A 13,413-nucleotide genomic window follows, 5' to 3' on the forward strand; every position below is an offset into this window, starting at 1 on the left:
TTAAAAATGCATTAGTTTCATTACAATACTTCTTGTTCACTTTTACAATGTTGCATAAAATGTATTGTGAGTTTTACTTACTTTATTTTTCAATAATTTTGATCTGATTTCTTGCAAAGAGGGCCAAGTTACAGGAGGATCTTGTTTTATGGCTCTTTCCATGGTATTCAACCAAAGTAAAGTTTGTTGCAATGTTTCTTGATAAGTTGACCATTGCAACGATTGTGCGTCTTGTTTCTTTTGTTGTTCAGCAATACCTTCAGCAAGATTATCCCATCGTTCTCTTACACGTCTTATTTCTTGTCTTATAATTTCACGACCTTGAGCTGAAGTATCTGGTAAAATTCTTTCACCAGCTGCAGCTAATCCAGATAAACGATGTTCAGCTTGTTCCTTTTCAGCTAATAATGTTTGCAAGCACAAAGCTCTAGCTTCGAGATTACCACCAACGTCTTCTCTTTTCAATGTTGCTAAACTTTGTTCCAATGGTGTCAACCATGCATCGATTGATTTCAATTTGTCTTCGTAGGTTTGATGATCGTCTATTATACTTTGACAACGATTTATTACTTCTTTACTGAACGTATGAAGTAATTGATATCTGAAATAAATTATTATTTGTTTATTTATGAATATATATATATATATATACATAGAATATATTTGTATTTCTTATTACCTGTAACTAATTTGAGAAATTAAAACTTTAATACGTTCAAGACCACTTGAATGCAACAAATTATGAGATATATCCACAAATGCATCAATTTCTTGTTCTTGTTTCAAGATAACGTCACGTTTATCTTTGAACATTTGTAATCTAGCTTCTTTATCACTCAATGTTGGTTGCAATTGTTGATCTCTAAATGCAGCTTCCATTGAAGAAAACCAACGTCCATGAGCTTCCAATTGATCCTCGAAATCTTGCCATTTCTTTAATGCAACTTTTAGTTTTTCTTCCACGGATTCTTTAAAACAAAAATATATTTAATTGATGTTTAATTACACAATAAAAATAAGATAATATGATATGAAAAATATTTACCAATTTCAGTTAAATATTGTGAAAGGCTCTTTTCTAGGCTTGACACTTCTTTATTGATAAGTTCTTGTCCTTTAATTGCAGTACTCTTCATCATAGCTGAACTAAGTTGTTTCAATTTATCAAAATGTTCAGCACCCTGTATTTGATTATCCCTCAATAAAGCAAGGGTTGCCAAACGACGTGTAATTTCACTTTTTTCTCCAGTAATGTCATTGCATTCAGCAAGTTTTTCTCTTTCACCAGTCAACCAATTTGAAAAGTATTTGCATTGGAGATTAAAACAATTATGTTTTTCAGCACAATCTTCCAAATTCTCTAACAAATGTTGAGATTTAGCAACGATATCATTGAACAATTGTTTGATCGTTTGCAAATATATATTCAGTGACGTGTCCTTGGTTTGATCAATCAATTGTTGAGCTTTGTCACAAGCTGATTCAACCAAATTTTGATGGGACATTATTTCCTGATGCATTATCTTATGATTTTGTAGTTGAGCTCGTTTTTCTTCCAATGATGATTTCAATTCAGTGTGTTGTTCCATTGCACTTTCAACGTCACGTAACCAAGAAGTCAATTGTTCCTGGGATAATGTGAATTCAGCAAAATGCATCAAACATTGATCCAATTTTTGCATTGCTGATTGTAAATCTTCAGAAAATGTATTCCACAATGTTCTCAAATCTCTTAACTGCTGTCTAACTATTTCACGGCCATCTGGTGACGTATGGGAATAAAGTTTTTCACCTAAATCAATGACTGATTCAAAACGTGCATTTTCTTTCGTTCGAGTATCACTCAAATCACGAATAGACTTTTGTCTATTTTGCAACAACGAAAGATTACCAACAATTTCACTGTGTTTCTTTAATTCATCTTGAACATTAGAAATCCATTTCATCAAATCGTTGTATCTTTCGTTAAACGTACTATGTTCTTTTACAAATTGTTCATATCTCGTCACAGATTCTTTCACTTGGTTTCTCAAAGATTGATATTTCGTAGCTTGACGAGATATTCTCGTTGATAAATCTGAACTACCTTCGATACTTTGACTTTTCTTTATCGCTGAACTAAATTCTGAACCTTTTTGTGCAATACACTCTTCCAAATTTTTCAACTTTTGCAAATGCAATCGTTTAGCTTCTTCTGTACTCTTCAAACTTTGATCTTTCAATTGACTGTCCATTTGTTTGGTCCATGCTTCTAAATCTTCGACAACTTTCTCGAATTCTGACCATTGATTGAAAAGATGATCCAATACATCGGTGGTTGCTGAACAACGTGCTAAGAAATCTTCCCAATTCTTTTTCTGTTCTTCGAAACCTTTGATCAATGCTGCATGACCAGGTATAGAAGTTTGTTCAAGTATGATATTTAATTGTTCATTACAATCAGACAATACACGATCACCTTCAGCTTTTCGTTGTAAAACATTTTTAATCAAATTTGTTTTGGATTTAGCAATGTCACGTTCAACAGGAAGATCTTCAATGAGTGGTGCAGTTTCATTGATTATCGTGTTAATCCAATCACGTGTTTTTTCAAATGTTTGCAAATATGATTCATGATTGGAGACATATTTGTCAGCTATTCTAATTCGATCTTCAACATTGTTCGAAAGTTTTTCATAAGCTGTGACAACACTGCTCAACATTTCGCTAGCTTCGTCATCAGGAGTTTTACCTAATCGATCTTGCAATTGTTGTAAAATATTTTTATGAACATTAACATCTTGTGCAATAGCTTTGTACGATTGTAAGGCAAGCTTTTTTTCTTGAAGATTTGGTAAAAGCATTTGTTTGTCACCTAATTTCGATTCTGCATCAATAACCCATTGTTTAACTTGCGAATATTTATCTTCAAACGATGAACGATGCATCATATCACTTTCGATACGTTTGTAAATGACATTGGCATGATCTGTCAGTGCATCTACACGATTACGTAGATTTCTTAATTCTGTTCTGATAAATTCACGACAATCTGGTGTGATTCTTGCAAAAAGTGCTTCACCCAATTCAGCTGTATGATTCATGATGGATTGACCAGTTTCTCTTTCTTCAGCAAAAGCTTTCAATTCTTTTAAACGTGACTGATAAAAGGTCATAGGTTTGGGACCAGTTATTTCATCGAATACTTTTAATTTACGTTCAGCATTGTCTATCCAAGATTGTAATTCAGTCGTACTTATTGTGTATTGGTCTCTACTATCCTTCAATTCACGTAATCTGTCCAAATATTGTGACAAAAATTTAAGTATCGATTGGTATCTACTGTCAAGGTGTCCCACGTATTGTTTAACACGAGATTCAGGACTAACTTTGTTAATATCATCACCAAGATTAATAACATCATTCAAAACTGTATGATAATCTTTAGCAATGTTTTTCAATTGTTCAATTTCTTTGATCTTATTTTCAATCTCATTTAAATTCAATAATATCGAAGCTTCAGCTCTTATTCTATTTTCATTTTCTTTCAACCAATTAACGACACTTTCAGATAGATTTTCATAACGTTGCCATAATGCTACATTGTGTTCTAACACTGATTTAATCTTTTTATAATTTTCTTTCAATGATTCCAATTCTAACGATACTTTGTCACGTTCGATTTTTAAAACATTTGTAATTTCAGGACTCTCGACGGTTTCTAATAATTTCAATGAATTATCAACGTCATCTTTTCTAACATCACAATCACTAATACCAATTTCAACATCGTTCAGTGATGCCATTTTAACTTCGAGATTGTAACGATCGCTACTTTGTTCAGGTTCGCACCATGCAACCTTTTCTTTGTGAATTCCAACCATTCGTTGAAATGCACCAAACTTTTCGTGATACAATTTCGTTAAAAATGCAACCAAAGTTGCATTAACTTTACCTGCGTGACTACTGACACCATCTTTTCTCAATATCAAAGCTTGAAGTTCCTTTTGTAAAGTTGATTTCGATATTGTTGGATATTCTGACATTGTTATCGCAAGATTTTCTTCAATCTTTGATAAGGTATGATCACATTCGTCAAGTTTAGCTTTTAATTCTTGACATTTATTTATTCTACCAAGTATTTTTGTATTTTCACCAGTCAAATCGTCACATTTAATAATTTCTTCACGAATTTTCGATATCAAATCGCTACATTTTTCAATATCCTTTCTAATATCTTTCTCTTTTTCGTTCAATGTTATTGTCAATGATTCTAACTTGTCTGCTGCATCTTTGACAATCTTAAATTGATCATCCAACAAATTTCTCAAAGCATCCAACGTTGGTACGTCAGCATTTTTATTTAATTTCTTTAATTGTTCAATCTTTGCATCAATTCCTTGTTTGAATTGCAAATGTGCAGGTAATTCTTCACGATATCTGATCAATCGCATTTGTCCACTTTCAGAATCGAGTAAACATTCACGAGCTGACATTAATGCTTCATTGGTGTCACTGAGCCATCTTGTTAATTCATATTTAGCTTCTTCTATTTGTTTCCAAATAATTAATTGAGTTTCGTACAGTTGAAGTTTGTCAATAATATTGTTATAAGTTTCTTGATATTTCTTACGATTGTCATTTAAATTTGACGTTACCAAATCTGATTTAAAATTGGGTAAAAGGGATGCATCTTTCATAATCTGTTGAGCTTTCGATTCCATTTTGTCCAGAAATTGTTTGCCCTTCTTTACAATTTCCAATGCTCGTTTGTATTTGTCCAAAGCTATTGTTGCTTGAGTTATATCATCGGGAACTTCTTTAACACTTTGACATAACAATGTTGATTCGTTCATAAATCTTTGCAATTTTTCTTCAGCTTCTTTGTATTGTTTCCAATCATTATCCATTTCTTCATATTTCTTCTTTTGTTCTTGAAGTAGTACACTGACCTTTTCCCAATTGGCATCAACGTATGACAAAACAACTTGAATATTGGTCATAGCTCTTTGATCTTCTTGCATTAAATTGTCAGCTTCACGATGTAACAATTGTTTATCGGGTTCCTTTCCTTCATGTATTTCTATCAATTGTTCGATTTTGTCAACAGCTGGTGCCAATTGTTCGCATGAATCAACATTGTCAGTAATTTCTTGTAAGCTACTTTGTGTTTTTAAGATATCTTCAGTAATTTTTTCTTGCAATCTTTTGAAATTATCCCATCTGGCACCAAGGGTTTCTAGTTTTTCACGTTTAGCTGATAATTCGGTTTCCAATACGACAGCTTTGGATTCCAAATCACTGACCAAAGCTGACGCGGTTAGTGGATTCTCTTGTTTGTCACGGATACGAACTTTCAATGAACTGTCTATGACACCTACTTGATTTCTCCATGTATTTAATTTTGATTGGACATCTTGCAATTCTAAAGATAATCTGTTTAAATCGTTGACTGTTGGTTTACGTGCTTCAGCTTCGTATTTGTAGTATTCCAATTGAGCTTTTGTTTCGTTGTACCAACTCATCAATTCTATCCATTTTTCCAAAATCTTTTTCTTCTGATGTAATTCATCTTCTAAATCTTTGTATTTATTTGCCAATGAAATATAAATTTCATCCAAAGCTGCAGCTTCTTGTTTGGAACCTTGGCCAGACAGACGTTTAACTTCGTCATAGATGGCCGTAAAACTTGGTTGTTTTTCTGAATGTTCTTGGAGATACGCATGAATGGCTTGCAGTGTTGTATCAATGTTATCAATGTTAACTTCATTGATATCAGCAATGTTTGATTTCAACGTAGCCATCCAATTTTTCAAAATCGGCTATTTTCATTTGGAATTCTTGTCTGGCCAATAACGAATCGGAAACAAGATTAATTTGATGTCTTACAGTGTCAGCTAACTTACTGACACGTGCTTTTAAATCTGACATACGATTTTTCAAATTAGTTGCACCTTCCAATGACAAACCGTGAGTAATGTGATCGGATACTTGGGTCAATGATATCAATTGAGCTTGATGATCAGATATCGATTTACTGAAACTTTTCAAATTGGCCAATTCTTGCTCGAGTTTGCTGACTTCCGGTGTTTGAATGTTAGGAACAACCAGAGACGCTTTCTCACTTTTTTCCAACCATTCCGTAAATTCTTTAGTGTCACTTTCAAAATTATTCCAACAAGACACTAATTTGTCTAATTTCGTTGTTATTTGTATTGCCATGTCATGAACTACGTTCCACCTTCTATAAACTGCATCAATTTCATCAGGTGCAGCAGTTCTTCCAGTAATTTGTTGACTAACTGATGACAGATTTTGAACTTGTGGTAATTGTTGTTGACATTGATTCTCAAACGTTCTAGCAATGTTTAACATTTTGATAGCTTGTTCGAGACTTGTTGGTTTACTTCCCATGGATGATACTTTGGATTCTGCTTCTTCAACCCATGGTTTTACTTTTTGAATACCAACTTCATATTCTTTCCATGTTGCAAGATTTTGTACAGCTATTTGACGTTGTATTTCATTATTTTCTTGAAGAGATTTTACAACTTTTTCAAGACTTTCCAATTCTTTGTCCAAACGTTTGGGCTCACCATCATCAGTCTCATCTGTTGAACAATCATTGTGTTAGAATTTAATTGATTATATGTATGTGTTTTAATGATGACAACTTACCTGTTTTAAGTGTTTGTGATTCTTCTTTGAGAACTTTCAAGATTTTCATCTTCTCATGAATTTCCTTTTGCAAATGTTCAGTTTTTTGTAAACGTTCTTCCGGTGATATTGAATAATTCTCAATTTCTGCCATAGATTGTGGGATTTTTTGTTGAGTCCAATTTTGTAATTCACCAAATTTCGATTGAAATTTGGTCCATTTGGAATTATATTCTTGAAGATGAACAACCGTCTCATGTAAAACTTTCAACGTAGTTTCCATTTTCATCTCAGTTTCTATAATTTCTTTTTCAATAAATTCTTTTTTCTCAACTGGTGTTACGTCAGATAAATTAGATTGAATTTCACGTAATTTGGTTATCATTTCTTTAGCAGATTTATCCAAAGTTGTGCTAAATTCTTGTTTGTTTTGAAGATCAGCAGACATTTGTGAAGCATCACTGTAAACACTATTTTTAAGTCTGTTCAATTCTTCCTCAGCTTGTTTCATGAGTTTCAAAATTTCAGCTTTTTGTTCTTCATAAGCATTCCACAATTTTTGTGTATTTTTCAAAGATTTCAATGTTTCAATACTTTGTCCATAAGTATCGTTCCAATTAACTTCCAATTGTTGAACCTCAGAAGAAATGAAAGTTGGTGCATGTTGATCTTTCAAAAGATCTTTTCCACGTTGCAACATGCTAACTATGTTAGCCCTTTGTTGTTCCAATTGTTGAAGACGAGTTTCTTGTTGAGCAACTGCAGTTGAAAGACTTTCAGGATGTACCAATGGAACATCTTCTTTCGATTGTTCACGTACTTTACGTAAAAGTGTACAAGCTTCTCTAACAACTTTTCTATAAGTGTAACTTTTTGAATAAATATCTGTCTTAGTCATTGTAATTTCTATAGTTGGTATCAAATTTTTATATCGACTTATCAATTGTTCCAATTTCTTCTGTTCAGAAATTGCTTCGTGATCCAAACGATTGGAAATAAGTACATCCAATGTTTGAACTAACCATTTCATTTCTTCACGTTGGTTATCAGCTTCTTTAGATATTTTCTAAAACAATAATAAAACATAAATATATAATTTTAAGTAGAATTATTTGTTTTACATTTTAATAACATTTATTATCATATTATATTATGAGAATTAAAGTTTAATTACCGTCATAGCTTCAATCTATCCGTACAGCAAGAACAAATATATTTTTTCATATCATATTTTATAAATTTAATTAATTAATAAACAAAAATAAAATTATAAATACCTGAAAAACAGCTTTCTCTTTTTCAAATTCTTCCAATGTATTAACTTCATGTAAAATAGTTTTCAAAATACTGTCAACGTGATCCATCCATTGTACCATTTCATCGAATCTGAAAACAAATTGTTATAAAACATAAAAACAATACAGAAATTTATTTAATTAATACAACAAATCAAACAATCATACTTTTTTTCTGTAAGCAGCCCATTGCTGAGGAATCTGATAAAGTTGTTCTTTAAGATGATCAATTTTCTTGGTAGTTTCAATCCACAAATTTTCAGTTTTTTCAATCTCTTGACTCAAACTGTCATCATTTGGTTTTAACTGACTATAAGTGGTGCTAATCTTTTTCAATGTTTGCAAACATCTGTCAACGTTTTGTATAACACCACGATTAACGAAAAATTCTTTATTTCGTTGTAATATACCATCAATATCATCATTTTGTATCAATGCTTGTTGTTCAGAATTAATTTCCATCTCAATTTCTTTGAGATATTGAAGCAAAGTTGCTTCATCCAATCGAAATTCTAATTTCATAAGGTGAAGAGGTGCAAACGTTAATACTTCCTTCCAACGTTTCTGCAAACTTTCAACAGTCTCAGTAACAGGTGCTTGTTGTTCAGCAGGTAAAACATTTTTCAAATCTTGTGCAGCATTTATCAAATCTTGAATCCACTTTTCGTATACGTTACTGAAGAAATTTTTGTGATATTCAACAGATGAACGATTATCAATATGTGTATCATTAAGTAATATTTCGGCTGATAACAGCCATTCAGAAATTCGTCTTTCACAATCTTTGAATTTGGTCAAACATCTTATGACTTCTTGAAGACGTTGTTCCCACATTTGTGCTAATTGACAGACCCTAGCAAATCTTTCATTTAATTCTTTCAACGTCAAACCATTTTCACCTGTATCAACGTCATCACTATTACCAACAGATTTAACAATGCTAGCAAATATTTTGTTTTTTGATTCTAGCATTGATTTGTGATACTAAAGTTCTTGAGAAAAATGTTTTGTGTTTTTCCAATTGTGCCAATATGGCATCTCTACCACCAGATAAATCAATACTGTTCAATAATTTTTCAGCTTCATCCAACCACATTGATATTTCCTTTTTACCATCTTCCAATGACTCACGTTGTACCAAAAGTTGATGATACAAATGCCATTGCATTGGAATCAATGCACGAACCCTTACCAATGCTTCCTTTTCTTTTTTAAGTGTATTCATCATTTTATCTACTTCGTCACGTGACAACTCTTGTATAAGAGTTTGAAATTTTCTGCTGATGTTTTTAAATAATTCTTCAATATCTTTAACCTCATTGTAAAGTGGTTGTAACTTTTCACCGTATTCCTTGATACGTTCGGTTGATGTCAATTGTGTTGTTGAAAGTGCTGCTTCAGCATTTCTCAACCAATTTTGTAAAGTTTCAACACCCATTCTATAATCCTTTCTATTTCTTAACAAATCACCAGCATGCATGTATTGTTTAGCTTCTTGGAATATGTGTTCCCATTTGTTGCTCAATATTGTATAATGTTCCTTCAAACGAAGTGCTACAACATCTTCTGAAGTTACTATTAAAAATTTAACAGTGTCTGATAGTTTTTGATGTTTGTCTTTCCAAATGCTGATATCTTGAAAGAATTCCATTTTTTCTTCTTCAGGTAAATGCAATGCTGATTCAGCACGATTCAACCAATTTTCAAATTCATTAGATCCTTCCTTCCATTTAGACCAATATGAGACCACTTCGTCTAACATACTTTGTACGCATCTTAAATCAACTGAAACGTTTTTCCATTTTTCACCAGTTTCTCTCATGAAACGATCTATTTGTAGGCATTCTTCTTTATCTAAAAATATATTTAAATATAATTCATTAAAATATTATTGTTTATATTAGAGTTTCTCAATCTATTTACAAAATATATTTATACAAGTTTGTATCTTTTCAAAAATAATCTAATATAGTTAAATAATAAAAAATAATTTTGTATATTATAAATTATATATTAATATTATGTGTTATTATATATTATATAATAAATTATAATACAATTATATGATATATTAATATAATTATAAATATAAATATAAATATAATATTATAAATTTGTATATCATAAGAACTCATTTATACCAATACCATTAAAACCAAATATATTTTACAATACACTGTAAAAAGATTGAGAAATACTTATTTATACTTAATATTAAAATATGCAAATAATATTTAAATATATTTAATTATATATATATATATATAATATTTATTTTATTACCTATGTCACCTTCTCTTTTATATTCTTCAACAACTTGTTGCATATCTAAATAGGCCTTTTGAAATTCTTGAAAAATTCTATTTCTAGAAACAAAATTGTTATATTGTTCCAACATTTGTAAAACTTGTTCTTCATTGCCATATTTAATATTCCATCCTTTCAATTTTGTTTCCAATAAATATAGGAATGCAACCAGACAACATTTGTGTTCCAGGAATTTTAATTTGATTTTACGTTTGGCAATTTTCGATGGTAAATCATTGAAACGTTTTGTCATATTTTCTAATTGTTCACGTGAAACTTGTTGTTGTTGTTGTTGTTTGGCTAATTCGAATTTTTTAATCATCGTTGGTAATTCTGAGAAAAATTTCGCATGATCTTCTAACTTTTTCAAAATAATATTTGCAGTTTCTTCAGTCATTTCTTCAGGTATGTCACCGTCAGAATTTAACAAATCTTCTGCACGTGCAAGCCATCTTCCTGTTAAACCTAAATCCCCAGGTAATGCAGAATCCAATAACCAAACCCAATGCAACATCTGCAAAAAATTTGGAATCAATTTGTATAAATACTATTTTTTAAAGTAAACTTGTATAACAATAAAAGTACAATTAGAAGAATCTTGGGAATACTTACAAGCAATTCTAAGGTTTTCCATAATGTTTGTATATGTTTCAAAAAATCACGTGTAATATTTATTATAGAAGGTGTAGTTATCAAACTTTGTAATTTGTTATAAATCAATCTTTTTTCTTCAACTTCTTCATTAAATGAAATATATTTCTAAACAACAAAAATATATACATATAAATATAAGGTTTATAAAACATCCCAAATGTCTTGTAAGATAATAATTTAATATTTAAATAAATCATTATTAAAAATCATAAAAGTAAAGAATTATAATTAAAAATCATACCGAATAATTTGTTGGAAAAGAATTAGTTTTATCAAGTTGTTCAAGATATTTGATCTTATCATTAAGCCAATTAAGAAGATCATCATATTCTTGTTTAATAGATGAAAGTGAATCCGGATTGGTACTTTTAGGATCCGGATAATTATGTAAAAATTGTGCAACATATGTCATAATAGATTTTTCATCTGGTTGTGGTACATCAACATCTTCTGGATCTAACAGACGAGCTATACCAAGTTCAACTTCAGCAATATCAAAAGCTGTTTCTAATCTTATTCTATTAGTTACTTCTCTCATGGCTGCCATGTTCACCAGATTTGATTTGATAGCATCGATTATAGCTAAGAAAGCATTACCATCTCTCCAACTTTCACCAAAATCACGTACTTGTATACCAATATCTCTACAAAAATACAAAACAAACAAAGAAACAATATTAATTAAATATATTTTATTATAATTAATAGTATTATTAATATAAATTGAATATTGAATATAAATTTGAATAAACATGTTCTGTGCCACGTGTATCACCGGTGGTACACGTTAAACTTGTTCTTCAGTCCACGTGTACCACCGATGGTACACAAGTTTATTTAATACACTAAAAATATATGATTATAACAAATTATTTCATCTCTTGCACGATAATTTGTGCATGGCACCAACGTGGTACCACGTGAAATTTTTTCAATTAAATACTAACTTGGGAAGAGTATTGGTGACCCATTGAAGCAAAGTTTTTCTTGCACCTTGTTTCCATTTTTCACTACTAATACGTTTTCTTTCACTTGCAGCAGAACCTTGTGTACCAAGACTTTCAAGGCTACTTTGACTACCCCAAGTTTGACCAAGATATTCCAAAGCCCTTGTATTTTCTTCGATCTAATAAAACAAACAAACAAAACAGAATTTCATTTGTAAACTATTATGATGATGTATTTCATTAAAATAAAACAAACAACTCAATTGAAAAATATGCTCTCTCTTTCTAGCGTGTGTATTTATATATACATATATATATATATATATATTTAAAAAAAATAAATACAATAATGCGCGTAAATAAATGACATGCACGTGCAAAAATGTTCACTGCAAAATCATATCAACGGTGTGATTGTTATTAATTATTATTTGACCAAACTTACGATTTACTTTAACATACTCACCCTATTTCGATCCTTTGATCGTAGCTTGTTTATTGGAATACATAAAGTTAGCAAATAGTGATTGATTAAATTAAAAATAAACACTTTATGTGTGAATGTTTAAATTAATTCATTTAATAATTAAGTGCAAATATAATTAGAAATAAAGGGGACGTGTTTTATATAGCGTATGCTAGTGATTTCCAAAATTCAAAGCAATTTAAAATTGTAAACGACTACCTGTAGACTTAACTTGTTAACCTTGTTAAATTATTAATTATTGATTGTAATAATAAACACATTTGTTTATATTTTAAATGAAAATTGTAATTAATCTTGTAATGGATCACAAGTTAGTCCACTATTTTATTAATTAAATTAGAAATGAAAAGCTGTTCATATATTATAAATATACAGGATGATCTGTAACTGGTGGTACAAGCGAAAAGAGAGTGATTCTACATGAAAAAAATAAATCGAAAATATAGAATAACAAGTATTTCCAAAAAGTTCGTAGAGTATTTCCGAAAAGTTCGTAGGTTGGATATTTGCGAAAAGTTCGAAGGATGGATATTTCTTAAAAGCTCGTAGGTCCGTTATAACGAGACATGATCAAAAGCATGCTTACTTTGCAAAAATTCAAAGTTTATTTTTTCGAAAACAAAACCTCAAATGAAAAATATTTATTCTATATTTTTGATTTATTTTTTCATGCAGAATCACCTCCTTTTTGCTTGTACCACCAGTTAAAGATCACCCTGTTTATATATACATGTATATATATTGTTATTAAAAATTTGTATGTTGTTAAATATATATTAATAAATATGTTTATTAAAAATTTGTAAACGTTAGTAGATAAGCGTGTAAATTATTTAAATAAATGATTTTTCAAATTATTTATAGGTAATTTAGAAAATTAAATAATTTTCAAATACTTAAACGAATTTACCTTAGTTAATTTATATATTAACTATAAATAATCTGTAAAATAATTGGTTTCTATACTTTAATAGTAACATATGTATACTTATATGCATGTATACATGCATGTATTGTATATATATATATATATTTATATATATGATTGTATTGTATTAAAAATAATGTATTTCGAGCTCTATGATTA

The 13,413-nt window shown here is 30.1% G+C and overlaps 1 protein-coding gene across 1 annotated transcript in view; it reads right to left on the minus strand.

The window, feature by feature from the left end:
* LOC149033763 (muscle-specific protein 300 kDa-like) overlaps positions 1 to 13,413 on the minus strand; it is a 28,635-nt gene that overhangs the window by 1,166 nt on the left and 14,056 nt on the right. Inside the window, 13 exon segments of the mRNA XM_089173356.1 lie at positions 82 to 601; positions 680 to 968; positions 1,046 to 5,792; positions 5,794 to 6,590; positions 6,658 to 7,702; positions 7,914 to 8,021; positions 8,100 to 8,915; positions 8,917 to 9,785; positions 10,215 to 10,752; positions 10,851 to 10,997; positions 11,134 to 11,536; positions 11,840 to 12,018; positions 12,306 to 12,329. Coding sequence (XP_089029482.1) covers positions 82 to 601; positions 680 to 968; positions 1,046 to 5,792; positions 5,794 to 6,590; positions 6,658 to 7,702; positions 7,914 to 8,021; positions 8,100 to 8,915; positions 8,917 to 9,785; positions 10,215 to 10,752; positions 10,851 to 10,997; positions 11,134 to 11,536; positions 11,840 to 12,018; positions 12,306 to 12,329 — 10,482 coding nt within the window.

This window comes from Polistes dominula, unplaced genomic scaffold (genome assembly GCF_049000335.1).
Source record: "Polistes dominula isolate Pdom_NZ unplaced genomic scaffold, Pdom_raw_medaka contig_29, whole genome shotgun sequence".
NCBI classification, from domain to species: Eukaryota; Metazoa; Arthropoda; class Insecta; order Hymenoptera; family Vespidae; genus Polistes; species Polistes dominula.